This window comes from Schistocerca piceifrons, chromosome 10 (assembly GCF_021461385.2).
Source record: "Schistocerca piceifrons isolate TAMUIC-IGC-003096 chromosome 10, iqSchPice1.1, whole genome shotgun sequence".
Taxonomy (NCBI): domain Eukaryota; kingdom Metazoa; phylum Arthropoda; class Insecta; order Orthoptera; family Acrididae; genus Schistocerca; species Schistocerca piceifrons.
Genome location: NC_060147.1, coordinates 37,538,554 through 37,561,176, shown reverse-complemented (window position 1 = coordinate 37,561,176; position 22,623 = coordinate 37,538,554). Strand labels below are relative to the sequence as shown.

Here is a 22,623-nt window from a genome sequence, read left to right as displayed (position 1 = left end):
AAAAAAAACGAAAATAATACTTAAATCGTCAAGGAAATGCGCCATATACAACAGCAAAACATAGTGCTCATACAAGCGTCTGCCAACAGCAAAGTGTGTCAAAGGCTCAAGGAAGACTATGCAATGCTTCCTAACAACAAATTACCTCCGATGAGCATGACGTGACAGATAGTACTGGTACTCAAGAGAATTGACATCCAAATCTGGACATACGAATGTGCACTTTAAGCCGAATTATGCATTTTAGTATGGTTCACGAAATTCCGATGCTCTGAAGTATCCTCTGATGTCTTGTTTCTTTTGTTACATAGTGCAAGATCTTTTAATGTTTTAAACGTACGAACATACGAGCTTCCTGCGTCATCGTAGCAGTGGCGCCTGTTACCTGGCGCTCTCTGGCAACTGCTGAAACGAATCAATTTCTAACAGGTCACGGGAAAATATTGCGAATGGTTGTTTGAAAAGCGTTACTTTCAAAGTAAATTTACTTTTACACAAGATGAACAATGTGCGAGAATGTACGATGAATTTCTGAAATCGCACGGCATTTGACCCTCAATTAAAAATCAACTCTTTGAGGACGACCATCTAGAAGAATTTTGAGCCCAAAAGATCAGAAATTTACGTAGTTATTAAAATTTTTGCTGGCACATTTGTGTGATATATCTGAAAGTGTAACATGCGCGAAAAATATCAACATTATATGTGGAAGCTTAGCGTCTCTTGCAGCTTATTAATCTTCGAGACGACGATTATATGTGAAAGCTTTGTTTTTCTTGTTGCAACACTATGTATATTAATTTAAACCATTAACTTTTCCTATATGTGTTTTCGCACTACTTAAGAGTGATCTTGCTATTGGCTGACTACATCACGTGTCCTATGCTGTCTTCGGCTGGCGAGATCATGTGGCGTGAGCTATGACTGGCTTACAAAAGCGCGTCGCAATCTTGATTTCAATGCTTTGGAAAGTGACATGCGGTGTATGGTGGAATTCGAATTTATACCTTCATAACACGAAAATATGCAGCGTACATGTTGCTGCATATCGAAGATCTTTCCAAAACGTGTTTTGTTCCCCCTTAGTTTCGTTTCCTAAAGTGCCGGAAAATTCTACGTCGGCATATAAAACCATAAGCATTCAAAGGACTGATAAGTTTTACAGTGCCGAGGAAAACTATACTATTACTTAACACAGGAAAAGTGTATGTTCACCCGGGAGAAAGTGTATTTGTTGTTGTTGTTGTTGTTGTTGTTGTCTTCAGTCCTGAGACTGGATTGACGCAGCTCTCCATGCTGCTCTATCCTGTGCAAGCTTCTTCATCTCCCAGTATCTACTGCAACCTACATCCTTCTGAATCCGGTTAGTGTACTCATTCCTTGGTCTCCCTCTACGATTTTTACCCTCCACACTGCCCTCCAATGCTATATTTGTGATCCCCTGATGCCTCAGAACATGTCCTACCAACCGATCCCTTCTTCTGGTCAAGTTGTGCCACAAACTTCTCTTCTCCCCAATCCTATTCAATACTCCCTCATTAGTTATGTGATCTACCCATCTAATCTTCAGCATAATTCTGTAGCACCACATTTCAAAAGCTTCTATTCTCTTCTTGTCCAAACTATTTATCATCCATGTTTCACTTCCATACATGGCTACACTCCATACAAATACTTTCAGAAATGACTTCCTGGCACTTAATTCTACACTCGATGTTAACAAATTTCTCTTCCTCAGAACGATTTCCTTGCCATTGCCAGTCTACATTTTATATCCTCTCTACTTCGACCATCATCTTCCACTACATTCCATTATCCTTGTTTTGCTTTTCTTGATGTTCATCTTATATCCTCCTTTCAAGACACTGTCCATTCCGTTCAGCTGCTCTTCCAGGTCCTTTGTTGTCTCTGACAGAATTACAATGTCATTGGCGAACCTCAAAGTTTTTATTTCTTCTCCATGGATTTTAATACCTACTCCAAATTTTTCTTTAATTTCCTTCACTGCTTGCTCAATATACAAATCGAATAACATCAGGGAGAGGCTACAACCCTGTCTCACTCCCTTCCCAACCACTGCTTCCCTTTCGTGTCCCTCGACTCTTATAACTGCCATCTGGTTTCTGTACAAATTGTAAATAGCCTTTCGCTTCCTGTATTTTACCCCTGCCACCTTCAGAATTTGAAAGAGAGTATTCCAGTAGTTTTATATCATTTTTTAAAATAGGCAACTACTGGTATTTTCAAGAGTGTATTTGTGTATTACATGGTTATTCAGCTACAATTCTTACAAAACTAAACCAGTAAAGAAAAGTAAGTGTTGCCTGCATTAGTTCATAATAACCTGAGAATAGTAACCTGTACCATTGCTAGTAACAGTAAGTAATTCTCTTTTTTGTGTTAGTTTTGTAATAATGTAGCTGCTACATCCTGTAATATACCTATGTGCCAATTTGTTTAGAAAAGATAGTGTAAACTGATAAAGCACTGGAAAATAAGAGCCTCCAGGCCTTTATATGCTTTAGGTATTAAAATAAAAATCATTGTTAGTGACTCAAACCGGTAAAGTTTCCTTTCTACGAAAGTAATCCTTTCAAGGCAACAACAGTGGACAGAATTAGTTTATCACAGGATTCTATAAACAATGAATGGTATATATTACACATTACTGTGGTTAAGCCAGAAGCACTGTATGCAGCAGAAACACTCAACATGATTTTCAAAGGCCAAATGGAGAAACTTGAGCTAAAGGAAAGAGAAATCTTTGGGCCAAAATTTCAAGACAATAAGATTATATACATCAAAAATGAAACTCTCTACAAGAAAATTGAAAAACTTTCAGATACTATGCGAAAAAGGAGAATAAATTATTATGGTCATCTTCTCAGAATGAATTCCAACAGATTAACTAAACAAATCTTTGACTTTTTCCGTAACCACAAAACGAAACCCAACTGGTTTAAAGAAACTGTGAAAGACCTAGTAGAATTAAAGATTTCAGAAAATTCACTTATTTATCAAACAGCTAAATTAATTACTAAAGATGAAAACATAAGGTTCCAAGACAAATCTACACAAAAGTCCAAACCTTTCATCTCGGAAGAAGAGAGGAAAGGAAGATCAGAAAGAATGAAGAAATACTGGGCCATAAGAAAAGAACAACACAGAAAGAAATGATTGATGCAGCGTATCCCAAAGAGGGTGAAATGGAAGAAGAAGAAGAAGAAGAAAAATGGGGTATTCTATAATGAAGAGTTTCAATATTATTTGATGCTGTAGAGTGATAATGATAGAAAATACACTAAACGTGTCAACTTCTTGCCAGTTTCACCTCCATTCTTTCTATTTCAGTGACACACAAGTTCAGAACTTAAGCCGTTGTAGAGGACCTGTAATATGTGGCTTCCAGTTGAAGTCATTGCCAATGACAACATCCAATAAATTTGTAAAACCCATTTCACTTATCGATTCACCCCTCGTCATTGTTACTGGTTGTTAGGAACCCCCCTCATGTTGGAAGTACAGGGTGATCAAAAAGTCAGTATAAATTTGAAAACTGAATAAATAAATAATGTAGATAGAGAGGTACAAACTGACACACATGCTTGGAATGACATGGTGTTTTATTAGAACCAAAAAAATACAAAAGTTCAAAAAATGTCCGACAGGTGGCGCTTCATCTGATCAGAATAGCAATAATTAGCATAACAAAGTAAGACAAAGCAAAGATGATGTTCTTTACAGGAAATGCTCAATATGTCCACCATCATTCCTCAACAATAGCTGTAGTCGAGGAATAACGTTGTGAACAGCACTGTAAAGCATGTCCGGAGTTATGGTGAGGCATTGGCGTCGGATGTTGTCTTCCGGCATCCCTAGAGATGTCGGTCGATCACGATACATTTGCGACTTCAGGTAACCCCAAAGCCAATGATCGCACGGGTTGAGGTCTGGGGACCTGGGAGGCCAAGCATGACGAAAGTGGCGGCTGAGCATACGGTCATCACCAAATGACGCGCGCAAGAGATCTTTCACGCGTCTACCAATATGGGGTGGAGCGCCATCCTGCATAAACATCGTACGTTCCAGCAGGTGTTTATCAGCCAGGCTGGGGATGACGCGATTCTGTAACATATCGGCGTACCTCTCATCCGTCGTGGTAGCAGTTTTGCTGTCCAGTGCCATCTGTCGGACATTTTGTGAACTTTTTTTTCTTTTTCTTTCCAAGCATGCGTGTCAATTTTTATCTCTCTATCTACATTATTCCGTGGTTTATTAAGTTTTCAAATTTATACTGACTTTTTGATCACCCTGTATATTGGATCTAATGGCAGCAAATAGATGTTACCTCTTTGAGGATGTCCGCATCTCAACTGGTACCAATGACCAGTATGCAGTTGTGGCAACAGTGATTACCCAAGTACAAAGGACAACTAAAACAGGCAGAAAGATATATATGTTTAGAAAACTAGACAAAAAATCGGTAGTGTCATATCTCAACAAGGAACTTCAAACTTTCAGCAGAAGGCAGGAGCATGTAGAGGAACTGTGACTCAAGTTTAAAAGAATAATTGACTATGTGCTGGATGGATACGTACCCAGTAATGGGAGGGAACGTCTATGGTACACAGTCACTTTAAGGAAACTTTTGAAGAAACAGAGAAACCCTGTAAATCTGCAATAGGTGTGCACTGTATCTCCATGGGATATGCAGTGGATTACTCTGCCATGAAATTTTGGTGACAATGAAATCCTTGTGTTGTTCAATAATTAAGGAAACTGTGGAAATGTGTTTGGCAGAAGATGTATTTAATCATGATGGTGCCTTCAACTTGGCAAGATGTTAGACCCATTGATTTCTTTAATTTATTTACAAAGACAAAGTTTGTACAAAATTTCACCTGTTATGACAGATTAATGTATTATTTTGACCACTAAATTTTAACTCTGGTGGTTCAAAATTTGACAGACATCGTGCATTTAATATCGCATTGCGCAAGTGCCGAAACAAAGCCAGGCTGAAGTTTTCCGAGCCCAAAAATGTGGTGTGAACTGAAGATCATCCTGCACAGGACTGTGTAAGAAACTGGGGATGCTAAGTACTGCTTCCCAATATATTTATTCCTTAATGAAATTTTTCATTAAAGGTATATTCTTTTCTCAAACCAACAGCTCAGTTCATGGAATGAATACCAGAAATAAGAATAACTTTCAGTAAGATTTGGTTCAGGAAGGTGTCCAGTATTTTGCAGTGCACATTTTCAACAACAGGCCAGCAGCCATAAAAAGTTTAACTAATAATAAAGTTCAGTTTGAGAAGAGTCTAAAGATTTTGTTGGTGGCCAAATCCTTCTACTCCATTCACGAATTACATAGGAGAACCGATTAATGCATGTATGTTGTTAATAATATCATATAATGTAAATATTGTGTACAATCTGACTTCTGTACAAATTTTGTGCAGTAATTCCATCATTGTAAATAAGTGCTGTAAAATATTTTTGTTGTACTTCTTTTTTATTTGATGATGCGTGCCTACATATGTACCTAAGGGTATTGAACATTTAATGTCCGTTGACCAGTTATATATTCTTTTAAATGTAAATATGCTTAAGATTTTTTTGAGTGATTCCACATCCATTTGAGTTCTTGCTTTGTAAATATTTTGAGTGTTATTGTTTTCTGATGTGTTCCACATCCCAGAGGATCTACTCACTGTGGATCAATTGGGATGAAAAGTACATCTAATGTAATCTACACGCCTCAGATATAGCAGTTTTTGAGAGAGCACTCTCAGCTTGACAGAATGGGATCATGCAGGAAAATACGTGCACATGCACCACCACACCAATTTTTAGTATAAAGTCAGTTCTGTCGACCAGCAGCCTTCTGTGTAAACTGCACCTTAGGGTGGCCGAATGGTCATCTGCTGAAATATCATGGCAAAATGTGGATACCATCTGGCTGCAATCCCAAAACCTCACGGAACAGGATTTCAGTTTTGGTTATGTGCCTCTTGATCACACAACACCTGTGCAGTATATTTATTAGTTAACTTTACTCTTTCTATTATTTTGTTCCAACCACAACTTTCAAGTATTGTGTTAAATGAAAAAGATGGTAGATTGTATTCTGTGATTTTCCTTTTCCAGCTCCACGGGAGTGACCAAGACCGTGTAAATTACTACAGTGACGCTGCTCACGAAGACACCTTGAAGACGTACTGCACAGAAGGGACACCTTACGAGACACCGTACAATTTCTCCACTGCGACCTCCATGTCGGATCTGAGATGTGAACCACCTACCCCACAGTCAGAAAAGGTGAAGGAGGAAGAAGTCGAAGCACCACACGCGGCATCCGATGATGCCAATCCAGCCGAGGAGGAAGTGGCTGTTGAGAGACAGGTAAAGAAATGTGTATTTATATCCGTACTCTGGAAGCCATCTCATTTTGTATAGTGGGGTATTACTGTCATTTTTCCTTTTTTCATCTCCATTCACAAATGGTGCACAGGATGAATAATTGTTGGTAACCCTTTGTATAAGCTCTATTTTTTCGACTTGCCCATTATGGTCATTTCTCGAGATGTATTTGGGGAAAATGATATGTTGTTCAACTCTTCTTGAAACTTATTGTCTGTGAATTTTAACTGTAACCCTGTCCATAGTGCACAATGTGTCTCTTGTTGGATCTACCTCTGGAGTTCGACTAGCATCTCTGTGTCACTCGTGTGCTAAGTGATACCACGATTGAGTGTGCTGTTTTTCATTGGATCTTCATGACATAATTCTACTAATGCAGTTTTTTGAGGATCCCACTCTGATGAACAGTGCTTGAAAAGTGTGAGGTCATCCACATGAATGCTAAAAGGAACTTGTTAAACTTCAGTTAAATGATAAATCAGTCTAATCTAAAAGCCGTACATTCAACTAAGTAACTAGGAGTTACATTTACGAAGAACTTAAATTGGAAGTAACACATAGAAAATGTTGTGGGGAAGGCTAACCAAAGACTGCGTTTTAATGGCAGGACACTTAGAAAATGTAACAGACCTACTAAGGAGGCTGCCTACACTACGCTTGTCCGTCCTCTTTTAGAATACTGCTGCGCGGTGTGGGATCCTTACCAGATAGGACTGATGGAGTACATTGAAAAAGTTCAAAGAAGGGCAGCGCGTTTTGTATTATCGCGGAATATGGGAGAGTGTCACAGAAATGATACAGGATTTGGCCTGGAAATCATTAAAAGAAAGGCTTTTTCGTTGCGACGGAATCTTCTCACGAAATACCAATCATTAACTTTCTCCTCCAAATGCAAAAATATTTTATTGACACTGACCTACATGGGGAGGAACGATCACCACGATAAAAGAAGGGAAATCAGAGCTCGTACGGAAAGATATAGGTGTTCATTCTTTCCGCACACTATACGAGAGTGGAATAATAGAGAATTGTGAAGGTGGTTCGAAAAAACCCTCTGCCAGGAACTTAAATGTGATTTGCAGAGTATCCATGTAGATGTAGATGTAGAAAATCGATCAGATGAGTGTTTTGTAAGCCTCTTCTTTTATGCCGAATTCTTGCACTAGATTTTGGCATGGTGCTTACCTTCCATACGTCTAGTTTCCTGTGGTTGTTCCACTTTATTTCATTCTGTTTATTGGTAAATTTAATCTGGCAAGATTAGGGTCAGCAGGCTCCCTTACCTCTTATTTGGTACTGTTATATCCGTGAGCAACCAGATACCAGGGCATGCATCTGAACACAGGAGGGAAATGGATGAAGCTGCGAGGTGGAAGGGTCATCTGCAGAAGAGAAAATGACACCAAGCGGTAGTTGAGCTAAACGAGGCTCACAGTGAGCAATCAGGACACATACTAGGACAAACCCAAAGCAACCTATGTGACAAAGAGGTGCAAAGCAGAAATCTTTGGCACAATGATGCCAACAGGTCACAAGCAAAGAAAGAAACAGTTTGAATTGGGGCTAGAGAGAAAGACAAAGTGCCAAGTGAGATTGTCATCAAATAGTCTATAGTACAGCAAGGATAGTAATGGAGAATACGAGATGCGGCTAGAAAAAAACCGGACTGATGCTGGAAAAAACATTTATTTACAATTATTTACAATTTCATGTTATCTCCTTCAATGTACTCTCCTCCTCGGTCTCTACACCGCTCCATACGAATTTTCCACTGTTCATAGCAATGCTGCAGATCATTTTCGGTAAGTCCATACATTACTTCCGTCGCTTTTTCTTTTACTGCTTCAACAGTCTCAAATCTAGTTCCTTTCAAAGCTGACTTGACTTTAGGGAAAAGAAAAAAGTCATAGGGGGCCAAATCAGGTGAGTAGGGTGGATGATCTAAGATGGGAATGTTGTGTTTTGCCAAAAACGTCTTCACTGACAACGCACTGTGAGCTGGGACATTGTCTTTGTGAAGGATACATGACTTTTTTCTCCACAAATCGTTCCGTTTTCTCCGTACTCGCTCACGTAGGGTAGCCAGGACGCTAATGTAGTAATGCTGATTCACTGTTTGTCCCTCTGGTACCCAATCAATGTGCACAGTCCCTTTGATGTCAAAAAAAACAATCATCATTGCCTTGAATTTCGATTTTGACATTCGTGCTTTTTTTTTGTCGTGGAGAACCAGGAGTTTTCCAAGGCATCGATTGGCGTTTAGTTTCGGGATCGTAAGTAAAAAACCACTATTCATCGCAAGTAATAACATTTTGTAAGAAGGTGGGATCACTTTCAATGTTTTCCAGGATGACAGAACAAATCATTCTTCGGCGTTCCTTCTGTTCAATTGTGAGACACTTTGGAACCATTTTTGAATACACTTTGTTCATGTTGAAACTTTCATGAAGAATCTGCCTAACACTTTCCTTGTCAACTCCTGTTAACTCAGACACTGCTCTGATTGTTAAACGGTGATCTTGTCGAACAAGTTTACCGATTTTTTCAATGTTTGCATCAGTTTTTGCTGACAATGGTCTGCCAGTGCGAGTGTCATCACTGGTGTCTTCGCGGCCATCTTTAAATCGTTTAAACCACTCAAACACTTGTGTCCGCGATAAACAATCATCGCCGTACACTTGTTGTAACATTACAAACGTTTCACTTGCAGATTTTCCTAGTTTGAAACAAAATTTGATGTTAACACGCTGTTCTTTCTGTACACTCAACATTTTCCGACGCACAGACAAAACGTCAACTACTTAAAACAGACGCCACGGGCAGACTGAGTGCAGGAGGCAGATGAAACTCGAGCAGTAGGCGGAGCGAGAGTCACGTGACAGGCCACGCGACTTTCAGCCTTATTGCATTCGTTTTATTGTTTCACCAGTACTAGTCCGGTTTTTTTCTAGCCACACCTCGTATAAGATGGGAGTACAGAACTGGCTGACGTTTTGCTGGGTGGCCGTATCTATACTGGCTGTGAGGAATGCTATTGGTTGACATAGTCACATGGCAGGATGAGAGGCGTACCTGCTACACAAGCACAGAACTGTGGCAATACTGTCCCCTCTAATGGCCATCTAAGTCAATTTCTTCTATCGAGCAGAGGGCAGTTGTTAGAAATAACTCAGTGGAAGAACAACTCACATAGATTTGATATCAGTAAGGGCTCAACCTTACCCCTCCTCCTCTTCCTTCTTTTTGTTAAAGATCTCCTAGAAATCTGCCATCCACAGTACCTGCATTATTTACATATACCCACAGCAGATGAGAGCTCACTTGGTTGACTGAAAGGAACCTGTACTGGCTTTATGATCACAACCTCATACTTAATACGGATAAACCAGCTCAAATGGTCTTCCACTCATCACAGAACCATACAGCACACTTAGAAACAGTAGTCATAGATAATCAACTAATTTAACTACTCACTGGGACTAAATTCCATGGGCTGTGGGTAGATAAAATGGAATATACACAGAAGCAGACTGCTGTGCAAAATGATTAGCTTCTTTTATGCTCGTAGTTATCAATCAGAGAGTGACTTGGCCACTATTAGAACTCTATACCTTGCTCTGGTTAACACAGTCATTTTATACTGTATTCCTTTCTGGGGTCAATACAGCAAAGTATTTCTCATGCGAATATGAATTATGAAGATCACAATACGATTGTCATCAATTTTCAAAGAACTGGGAATATTACCTGTGCCATGTATATACATCTTAGGAGTGTGCTAGTCCTGTTCAGTTTTCTTCATCCTTAGTGGATTTAAATGTCAGTGTTCAGACCTTTGTTTGCTAAAGTAGTAGAACACAGTTCTCAAAAATGCTATTAAAAATGGAAAAAAAATCACATTTGAGGAGTAGAAGATTTCAGTGTGCTGTAAAGTACTGCACATTTCCAACATTTTAACAGGCTCACCTATAGCAGAGTACATAGTCCTGTAATCACGAAGCCCCTGTTTCAATCCTTGTTAGTACCCACATTTTTATTTAAATTCTGTATTTATTACCAAAAGGAAATGTTATAAGTATTGAATAATATTTTTAAATAAAAATAACATTCTTTCTTTTTTTGAAAAATGGAAGGATTAGAATATTTCTGATCAGTGTTAAGTACAAAAATAGTTGCAGGTTGCCTAATGTGTACCATAAAAGTCTTGGAATCATGTAATCGTCCATTCTAAAGTCAGTAGTTGCTACATCTTTATTAAGAAAAACATTAAAATCTATACTTTTTATCAAATGCAAATGTTAAATAACAAATATTGAGTCATAATGTTTTGATAAAAATAACATCTTTTTATTTTTAAGTAATGGTCATACAAAAATAAATTAGAATTTTGTACATATGCGCAACACCATAGTGTTAAATTAAAAAATTATGTATAGTAATAATACTGTTCAGATTGTAGAAAAAAGAGAGTATTTCATTTTCAATTTGAAACCCCAAACTTTTGTTTCAAATTTTGATTTATTGTGAATATTTGCATTTTCATGTGATTGTTAATTAAATGTACCAATATGTCATTTTTATTAAAAAATTATCGTTCAGTATCTGTCAGTTTCCATTTGTTACATAAATATGGAACTGAAATAAAAGCAAAATAAAGTTACTGCTAGTGAGATTTTAACCATTGACATTACGATTACAAAACTCTCAAGCTCCGTACTCAAATACCGGTTACTACAGTATTTAGAGGGAAATATTTTTTGCTTAGCAGCACTCAGAAATTTTCTAATCTCGTATGAGAGGCAAAGGAGGCAGTGGCATACGACCTGCAGGACAAGAGAAGGATGTAGGACCACAGGATTTCATCTATCCCCTCTCTCCCTCATTATCTGACCTACCTCCTCTATCGTGCCTCTCCCCTCCTTCCTCCCACCCCCTCCCTGTTATCACCATATTTGGTCCACCATCTCCTTCATCATGGATCTATATTATCAAAATGAAATTCTGATGGTATGGGGAAGCTCATCTGTGGTGTAGTAGTATTTTTGTACAAAGCACCTCACATAAAACTCTTGTCCATTTGTGCAACTTTTTTATTTCATGTTTGTAAACTGACATTAATCATATTTTTGTGAACATAACACTATCTCAAACTAAGTCTGTAATATGAATATAATAGAGGGAAACATTCCACGTGGGAAAAATATATATAAAAAACAAAGATGCTGTAACTTTCCAAACGAGAAAGAGCTGGTATGTTGATAGACACAATAAAAACACACACACACACACACACACACACACACACACACACACACACACACACACACAAATTTCAAGCTTTCGCAACCCAAGGTTGCTTCATCAGGAAAGAGGGAAGGAGAGGGAAAGACGAAAGGATGTGGGTTTTAAGGGAGAGGGCAAGGAGTCATTCCATCCCGGGAGTGGAAAGACTTACCTTAGGGGGGAAAAATGACAGGTATACACTCTCGTGCGTGCGCGCGTGCGCGCCCACACACACACACACACACACACACACACACACACACATCCATCCGCACATATACAGGCACAGGCAGACATATGTAAACACAAAGGGGTTGGGCAGAGATGTCAGTCAAGGCGGAAGTACAGAGGCAAAGATGTTGTTGAATGACAGGTGAGGTACGAGAGGGGGCAACTTGAAATTAGCGGAGGTTGAGGCCTGGTGGGTAACGGGAAGAGAGAATATATTGAAGAGCAAGTTCCCATCTCCGGAGTTCGGATAGGTTGGTGTTGGTGGGAAGTATCCAGATAACCCGGATGGTGTAACACTGTGCCAAGATGTGCTGGCCGTGCACCAAGGCATGTTTAGCCACAGGGTGATCATCATTACCAACAAACACTGTCTGCCTGTGTCCATTCATGCGAATGGACAGTTTGTTGCTGGTCATTCCCACATAGAATGCATCACAGTGTAGGCAGGTCAGTTGGTAAATCACGTGGGTGCTTTCACATGTGGCTCTGCCTTTGATCGTGTACACCTTCCGGGTTACAGGACTGGAGTAGGTGGTGGTGGGAGGGTGTATGGGGCAGGTTGTACACCGGGGGCAGTTACAAGGGTAGGAGCCAGAGGGTAGGGAAGGTGGTTTGGGGATTTCATAGGGATGAACCAAGAGTTTAAGAAGGTGAGGTGGACGGCGGAAAGACACTCTTAGCGGAATGGGGAGGATTTCTTGAAGGATAGATCTCATTTCAGGGCAGGATTTGAGGAAGTCTGCAATATGTTTTCCAAGTGCTTATACATATTGTAGCTGAAGACTAGCTCAGTACTTATATCCTCCACTGAGCAGCTGTAAAATAGTGGGTCTATACAGACTTTTTATGCCGACACAACTTACTGGTACCGTTGCAGCTGAAGCCCACAGTGGAAGTGCAGGCAGAGGCTACACCTGCCGGCTTTGTGTCCCCCGAGAAGCCCGTCGCATACTGCGAGGAGGGCACACCCTGTTTCTCCCGCGTGAGCTCGCTCAGCTCCCTGGCCAGCCACCCCGCGGCACCGGACGACCACAGGCACCTGGTGGGCACCGCGGCGTCTGCCCAGGCCGCAGTGCCGACCGGACGAGCTCTACACCCGCAGGAAACGGTTGTGGAGGAGGCCAAGGAGCAGAGGGATGGTGAGTGAAACTGTCTGTCTGTGTGAGTGATGCTTTCAGTTGCTTCTGGCTTCATTACTTTCCTGTTATCAGATTTTAACTTACATTTCAGTCAACTTTTGGCACCGATGGTTAGCCGCGCGGGGTATCCGTCAGTGCGATCTGAGGTGCCTCGCCACGGTTCGCGCGCCACCCACCCACCCTCCGTTAGAGATTCGAGTCCTCCCTCGGGCACGGGTGTATGTGTGTTGTCCTTAGCGTAAGTTAGATTGAGTAGTGTGTAAGCCTAGGGACCGATGGCCTTAGCAGTTTGGTCCCATAGAACTTACCACAAATTTCCAATTTCTGCACCAATGGTTACTCTTATTAATGGCATTTCAGAAATTTATCAAGGAATTACTAATTTACATTTCATACGTATTTTTGTTGTTGTTGTTGTTGTTGTTGTTGTTGCTGTGGTCTTCAATCCACAGTCCAGTTTGATGCTGCTCTCCACACTAATAAGTAATGCAACACTTTTTTTTTGTGAAAACAGGTTGGTTGTATTCTGAGTTCGAATGCTCCATATTATTCCCCACTCTTTTGGCTACAGAATGCTATTTTTCAACTCGGTCTCCCGTGAGCTCACAAGGTATCACTCTACTTGTAGATGTCGGAGCCGACATCTCGCTGCACCGATAACCTCCCCCGTCATCCACATGCTGCTTCCCACGGAGTGCGTACTTCATTAGGCCAGGCGGATGGGAGTTTGAAAGTGCAGGATCCGAGCTGCGTGGTGGATGAGGAAGAACCATCCAGTGAAGTTTTGTGAGCTTCTCTCGAGCTCACAGACTTGTGTGGGGCTTCACATTGTCACGGGTAAAGAGCAGTCATTAGCACTTCTGTGGCAACGGACATGCTGAAGTTGTTTCTTCAGTTTCCAGGGTAGCAGTATAATTCAGAGTTGGTCATTGCACAGTGAGTGAGGACATCAACCCGTTCAGAGTACCAGAAGACTGTCGCCGTGACTTTACCGGCTGAGGGCGTGGCTTTGAGGTTTTTATTTGGAGGGGAGATGGTGTGGCGAAACTCTCTAGATTGCCTTTTTGTTTCCAGTTTGAAATGATGAAACCCTGTTTGATTGCCAGTACCGATTTTTGAGAAAAAATTGTCAATCAACCTCGTAATGCGCAAGCGGTTCTGCACATATGGTCCTCCAATGGCTATTTACGGTCTTCTGTTTGGTAGCAAGGAATACTGTTGGCACGCACCTTTGAGTACCACAGCTGGTGGATGATTGTGTTAGCACTACCAACAGAGATGTCCAGTTGAGTAGTGGGGTGGTTGATTGTGATCCTTCAATCAGCTCAAATGAGAGTGTCTGTGTTTTACAAGGTTATAGGAGCCTCAGCTGTTAGCGGCCAGCCGGCACACGGGAGATTAGACCGGTTTGTGTGACCTTGTTCTGACGATGACAGACGCCTCGGCGAACAACTCGTCGTGCTTTTGTTCACTGCCAGGTCTCCATAGACATTCTGCGTATGCTTACGAATACATGCAGTGCTCTGGTTTTCTGCCAAAGGAAACCCAATGACAGCTCTGTTATGAATGCATCTCTACTACAAATGCTATTTTGAAGGCTGTGTACAGTGCCGCCACCTATCAGAACATCATGGAACTATATGGAGTGAAGTGGGAATATTCTACGATGTCCCACAACAGTTGGAATGCCCCTCATACGCCCACATTTAAGTATGTATTCTGCAATTCACACTTAATTTTTTGGTAAGGCGGTCTTAGAACTTTTTTCAGACAGTTTCCAGACCGTTTCACTATTGAATAGCAAGTAGGAAAAAGCAGTGTTTAAATCTTCCTATGCGAGCTGATGTTTCTTATTTTATTGCAATGGAGAGTTCTTGCTATGGAGGTGGGAATCTGCAGAATATTTTAGCATTTGCAGGATAAAGTTGATGTTTCAGATTTTGTGAAAACCACACAAGGAAAAACATCTTTGTTTTAATGATTACCACCCTAATGTGCTTATTCTATCTGTAATACTGTCTCCCCTATTCTGTGATAATACAAAATTAATTGCCCTTCTTTTAGTTTTTTTAGTGTCCTCCATCAGTCTTATGATGTAAGGATATTGTACTGAGCAGCAATAATCCAGAAGAGGACAGACAAGCATATGGCACTACTCTCCAGGCAAATACATTCACAAAAGACATCTTGACATTTACGTTTGTATTTGTTGTTAACGAATTTCCCTTTTGCAGAAAGGCCTTTATTGCTAGTGTGAGTGCAAATTTTATTTCCTCTCAATTTTATCCATTGCTTTACAAATCACAGAACTTTTTTAAGTGTCTCATTTCTTAATCCAATTACTCGCCACGTTAGCCGAGAGCACTAATGCGCTGCTTCCTGGACTCAGGTAGGCGTGCCGGCTCCGGATCGAATCCGCCTGGCGGCTTAACGACGGAGGCCGATGTGATGGCCAGCCTGGATGTGGTTTTTAGGCAGTTTTCCACTTCCCACTAGGTGAAAACTGGGCTAGTCCCCACATCCCGCCTCAGTTACACGGCTCGCAGACACCTGAACACATTCGCACTATTCCATGGATTACACTAGGTGCAGACAGTTGGGGTACACTAATTCCGTCCCGGGGGGTACGGGGTGGCGGCAAGAAGGGCATCGGGCCACCCCTTAAATTAACCTTGCCAAATCCGATTAACCATGCTGACCCTGCATCATTGCTGGAGGAAGGCACAAGCATAAGAAAAAGAAAGAAGATTTCTTAATCCAATTATCTTAGCATACCCTGCATTTATTTGGATATCCTTCAGTACCCTTGATTAACATACCTGTATGTTGATGTTCATGTTCGAATGTCTTTCAAGACACTATACATTCCATTCAACTACTTTTCCAAGTCCTTTTGCTGTCTTTGACAGAACTATAGTCTCGTTGGCAAACCTCAAAAGTCTCTATTTCTTCTCCCTGATTTTTAAGTCCTTTTCCAAGTTTCTATTTGGCCTCCTTTACTGCCTGTTCAATGGTCAGATTGAATAACTCGAGATATAGTAGTTTATTACACATCTTTAAGTCCTCAGGCTAAAATGCTAGTGACATCTAGAGGAACATACCAGACGGCAAGTGTGTTGCATTGTTATAACAACAATGTTGGTTAAGTGAGGTGGCACAGTGGTTAACTCTTGAGACTCACATTTGGGAGGATAGCGGTTCAGATCCCTGCCCAGCTCTCCAGATTTCGAAATTGTGCAAGGCAAGTGCCAGAATGATATCCTTTGAAAGGATGTGGCTGTCTTCCTTGACATTCCTTGCCTTGGTCTGAGCTTGTGCTCCATCCCAGTGATCTTGTCTTCCACAAGATGTTCAGTCCTATCTTCCATCCTTCAGGTGACTGTGCAAATAGTGTATACTAGTAAACCCCGATGCTTTAAAAAAATCAATCTCCCGTTTATAAAACAGCTTCAAACATCTGATTACTTTACAAGTGAATTAATGTGTTAAATATGAGGGTGAGGCAATAAATAAATCACAAATGTCAGAATAGCACATACTGTTTTACATTTCGTACCTGTACATATCTAGAAGGTGGTAGAACACATTGTGTGGAAGGTAGCCAATAAAAAGTAATAATGATCTCCAGCCAGACCAAGAAGGCAGGAGTGCTATGAGTGTGTACCCGACAAGAATGCAGTTCCTGTGAGTGGAGGGAGTGCCCGCAGAGCGCATCCAGAGAAAAATTTGTCCTGTATATGGCTAGAACTTTATTTCATGGAAATTTGTGTTCAACTGGATATTGGAATTCAACAAAGAACAAGAAAAAGTCACAAACAAGGAATTTCCTGCCCATCCTGCTTATCGAGTAGTGGTACATTCATCTCCTGTCTAGGGGTATTTTGCTACTTCCCAGGACATACCGTATTTACTCGAATCTAAGCCATACTCGAATCTAAGCCGCACCTGAAAAATGAGACTCGAAATCAAGGAAAAAAAATTTCCTGAAACTTAACAAGGGAACCTCCCCATCGCACCCCCCTCAGATTTAGTTATAATATGGCACAGTGGATAGGTCTTGAAAAACTGAACACAGATCAATCGAGAAAATAGGAAGAAGTTATGTGGAACTATGAAAAAAATAAGCAAAATATACAAACTGAGTAGTCCATGTGCAAAATAGGCAACATTAAGGCTTATATGAGCCCAGGAGTGCCGTGGTCCCGTGATTAGTGTGAGCAGCTGTGGAAGGAGAGGTCCTTGGTTCCAGTCTTCCTTCAAGTGAAAAGTTTAGTTTCCTTATTTTCGCAAAGTTATGATATGTCCGTTCGTTCATTGACGTCTCTGTTCACTGTAATAAATTTAGTGTCTGTGGTTTGCGACCGCACCGCAAAACTGTGCGATTAGTAGACGAAAGGACGTGCCTCTCCAATGGGAACCGAAAACCTTTGATCGCAAGGTCATAGGTCAACCGATTCCTCCACAGGAAAACACGTCTGATATATTCTATACGACACTGGTGACGGCATGTGCATCACATGACAGGAATATGTTGTCGACCCACCTAACTTGTACACTTGGAGAATGGGTAAAAAGATTCTTCTACCTTGCCCGGTTTAGGTTTTCTTGTGGATGTGATAATCACTCCCAAAAAAGTGATGAAAACATAAGAGTTTGTCACATAAACTGCAACAAATGAATGCAACAGTTTCACAGTCACACAGTTTTCCCTGTGCTCTGTCAAAACATATGTTTTTAATGTTTTCAAATTTTTCCGTGTGTAGACCGTCAAATCCTGCATATGTCCAAGCAAATCTGAACATGTCCTGGAATTTTGGAGAGCGAAGTTGATTATGTGTGAGTGCCTGAACTTTGATAATTGACACACGATCACGTAAACAATACTGCTCTGTGTACCTGTGCAGCTTCGCAAAATAATTGTCTGAAAAATAAGAAATTAAACTTTCCACTCGAGGGAAGACTTGAACCAAGTACCTCTCGATCCATAGTTGCTCACACTAACCACGAGACCACGGCGGTCCTGAGTTTACACTATCCTTTATGTTGCCTATCTTGGGCATGGACTACTCAGTTTGTATATTTTGCTTATTTTTTTCATAGTTCCACACAACTTCTTCCTGTTTTCTCGATTGATCTGTGTTCAGTTTTTCAAGGCCTATCCACTGTGCCAACTTATAACTAAATCTTAGGGGGGTGCGATGGGGAGGTTCCCTTGTAAGCCGCACCTGAAATTTGGGACTCGAAATTCAAGAGGAGAGAAAAGTTTTAGGCCGCACCTCCAAATCAAAACAAAGTTGGTCCATTGTAACACGAGAGACAATTTAGGTCGAATGAATGGTGATACACCTACAGTAGTTTGGTTCGAGTCGTAAGCTTAGCAGTTAAGCTTTACCAGATAGCCATTGCTATGCGTCAGGCCCTCCATCCGTATTTATACGGGTACCCTTCCTTTTTCACATGCTTCATCTGGTTTGAATTGATTGCTTATTTTTCTTTGATCTGATAAGTGCCGTTCTCTTTGTTATAGGTGTTTACATCACTCTAAGCTGAAAATGCATTACTGTACTGTGTCATGCATTGTTTGCCGCATTCTGATAATGAGTGTTTACGGCCTGTGACAGCTCGCGGCATGGGTTGCTTTTGTGCATGATACCGCCGCTTATAAATAAATAAATTTAAAAAAAAAAAAAAAAATCTCATTATCGAAACAATGGCAAGAGACTGCTATTTCTTGTTACTTACACTGCTGCTTTCTTTGATAATGATCAACAAGAACCAAACAATAGACTGCGTATGATAGAAGATGTTCTGAATGAGAGTTTAGCGAAAATTTTTCTCATTTTGAAAATCTTTGCAGATGCCTCTCTAGTACATTACATTCTGCACAGAAATTAGAGTCAACTTAGATTTAAAAATGTAGTCTATTGCCGTGCTTCAATTCTGACTGTACCACTATTAGGCATAAGAATAATATGAATATAAACATGACATGATATGTATATTATTCCACATTTGCTGTTGTCTCACTCTAGTTTCGTAGTTTATTAGGCAGACAGGATTTAAATGAGATAGCAGCAAACACAAAAGAATACATGGCAAAATGTTTATATTCATATTATTCTTATGGTGAAGAGAATACTGCATGTGATTCACAATTCATAAAAGTTCCTATTAGCAACCATCTCTTCTGACAGATAGGAAAAAATTCAGAACGTAGAGTTGGCCATATTGACAAACATCCCAAACAGTCTTGCCAGTTGGATTTTCGTAGTACATTGAAATGCTGCTACATTCGAAGATGAACAATACAGAATTTGTATTTACTTTGTTGGGTAATGTATGAAAATGCAGTGGTCGAAACTCGGGGCGGAGAAGAAAGCTCGTCTTCCACCTTTTCTTTTTTTTTAAATTTATTTACTGACGCAGAGGTTTTGGCGCCAGTATTTATCTTTGTGCCTGAAAAGCACGCCTGTGTAGCGCTACATATATTCGACGGCAGAAGTTAGTTGTGGCGGCACCTACCAACATTTTTCAGAACTTCCGCTTACTTTGCACTCGATTCTAAGCCGCAGGCGGTTTTTTGGATTACAAAAACCGGAAAAAAAGTGTGGCTTAGATTTGAGTAAATACGGTATCGGTCTTGTGGGTTGCAGAAATTTAAGGAACGAAATAAACTTATATCCTCAGAGATAGATCTATTCTGCTTTTCAATATATTCCCCTTGTAAACTTAAATACTTACCTCACTATTTGACAAGGCATTATAAACCTACAGCACAGAATTCTTGTGGCAGTGTTCGCATCTAACGAGAGCACGGAGACCGATTAACACATCTCCAGGACCGCGAGCATGAGCTGACAGTGTTGAATTCACCACTGAAGATGCTTCACAAATAAAAGAAGTAAAATGCATATGGCAATAAACAAGCTGACTTTAATTGGTTGAACTTCTTGTCTGCTGTAACAAATACACAACCTCCATTTTTCATTAGCCTATCCTTTCGATATGCACTTAAATGCTCCCCAAAAATCTCAGTGCTATCAGTATCACCCTGCAGCTCTCTACCCTGTGGCGCAAGTGCAGGAAGCCGAAGCCTGGTTTGTCACAGAACTTTTGACGTCTCTGGTTCATTCCTACCACTCGACTCAGAATCGAGGGGGCACGATCAGTTCTGGGGACAATGCTGGAAATTGCAAGCTTCCTTGAAACTCCTCATGTGAGGTTGCTCTTCCCAACCTTCTCTGCCAGTTGTTGGAATGATCCAAGTACGACCTCGGAGCCCCTATGACAGGCATCATTTGTTCCAACATGCATCGCAATCTGCTGTTTCCAGATTGAGATTTTCACTCTGCAGCAGAGTGTGCGCTGATCTGAAACTTCCTGGCAGATTAGAACTGTGTGCCGGACCAAGACTTGAACTCGGGACCTTTGCCTTTCGCGGGCAAGTGCTCTACCGACTGAGCTACCCAAGCATGACTCACGCCCTGTTCTGACAGCTTTACTTCTGCCAGTACCTCACCTCCTACCTTCCAAACTTAACAGAAGCTCTCCTGCGAACCCTGCAGAATTAGCACTCCTGAAAGAAAGGATATTGGGGAGACATGGGTTTGCCACAGCCTGGGGGATGTTTCCAGAATGAGGTTTTCACTCTGCAGCGGAGTGTGCGTTGATATGAAACTTCCTGGCAGATTAAAACTGTGTGCCGGACTGAGACTCGAACTCGGGACCTTTGCCTTTTGTGGGAAAGTACTCTACCGACTGAGCTACCCAAGCACAACTCACGCCCCGCCCTCACAGCTTTACTTTTGCCAGTACCTCGTCTCGTACTTTCCAAACTTTACAGAAGCTCTCCTGCGAACCTTGCAGAACTAGCACTCCTAGAAGAAAGAATAATGCGGAGACATGGCTTAGCCACAGCCTGGGGCATGTTTCCAGAATGAGATTTTCACTCTGTAGTGGAGTGTGCACTGATCTGAAACTTCCTGGCAGATTAAAGCTGTGTGCCGGACTGAGACTCGAACTCGGGACCTTTGCCCATCGCGGGCAAGTACTCTACCATCTGAGCTACCCAAGCACGACTCATGCCCCGTCCTCACAGCTTTACTTCTGCCAGTACCCTGTCTCCTACCTTCCGGTAGAGCACTTTCCTGCGAAATGCAAATGTCCCGAGTTCGAGTCTCGGTCCAGCCCACAGTTTTAGTCTGCCAGGAAGTTTCAATCTGCTGTTGCTTGCACCTCATTCTCTCAGTTTCTGCCAGAACAGGCTCTTCAACATGTTGAATGAGGCCCTCAGGCATACACATTGAGTGCACCTGACATTCTGTCCTCCCCCTTGCTACCATTTCCTTCAGAAGTACCGTCGCTCACCATAAGTTTCAACTGCGGATGATTAAGAGACCTCTACTCTTTTGCATTTGCCTCCTGTTGACACCGACCAAAACAAGTTTTCCCAAAACAGGTTAAGTGAGTCCCACTGGCTCAGTTTCAGTGAAAGACAGCACCTCAAAATTGTTGGTTAGGGGGATCAGTACAACACCCTGAGCCCTCCATAGTCCCCATGCACATTGTACAGATTGCCTAGAGGTACCATTGAAATGCCACTTGCAGTCGAGCTGATGAGTAATGACACATCCCATACTTTCTGCAGAGGAAACAGGATCCACAGGAGAGGATAGTACTTAAGGCACCTTTGGTACTGGTACCACAGATACATGACTCTCACTGTCAGTGATGATGCCTCAAGAAAATAGAGTTTATAACTAATACTAGTCTTACTGAGTTAAACTTTTAATGTAAGATTAGACCTCTTAGTGAGTAGACTATTGCAGCATTTTAAATTGAGTCAGTGATTATGAAAAGTATAGAAAATCAAATTTTCATTGCCTCTGGAAGTCATTAGAGAGGCAACCTGCAATTGGTATGGTATTCTGGGTGCTGGGATAGCTGCTTAGTAATATAGATATCTTTTACAAAGTACATTTGTTATATTACAGTAGTATTTCTCAGTGGATTTCTTCACAGACTAGTCTACTGAACTTTTTTTTCAGGCATGTGAGCGTGCTGTCTGGAAATCTGCAACTGTCTATTTTACAAGACAAATTAGAATAGCTACCTGTATGTGTGATGCAGACAACTGTTTTAAATTTATTTTCTATTAAAAACTGATGTATTGTGAAAAAAAAAATCTGCAACTGTCTATTTTACAAAACAAATTAAAATAGTTACTTATGCGTGTGATGCAGACAACTGTTTTAAATTTATTTTCTATTAAAACTGATGTATTGCGAAATTTATTATCACCAGTGCTGATTACTGGTACACTGTATCATTACACAACTTGCTTCACATAAAATGTATAGCTTTTGTGTTTCAAGTAGTGGGGAAAGAGTGGTGCGATGTGACTATCGTGGCTGTGGAAGTGAGTGGAGTGATTGATTTCTCTATTACAGTTATTCTGGTCGGTAGGTATGTGCCTCTTCTTTTGGAAAATAATCTAGTGTTGATGTCTGAAGCAAATAACATGTATTATTCTGTGGTCTACTATT

The 22,623-nt window shown here is 40.9% G+C and overlaps 1 protein-coding gene across 1 annotated transcript in view; it reads left to right on the top strand.

Moving 5' to 3' along the window:
- Nucleotides 1-22,623, top strand: part of LOC124718638 — a 526,059-nt gene that overhangs the window by 367,689 nt on the left and 135,747 nt on the right. Inside the window, exons 17-18 of the mRNA XM_047244262.1 lie at nt 6,153-6,407; nt 12,817-13,078. Of these exons, the coding sequence (XP_047100218.1) occupies nt 6,153-6,407; nt 12,817-13,078 (517 nt within the window). The remainder of the gene's footprint in view (nt 1-6,152; nt 6,408-12,816; nt 13,079-22,623) is intronic.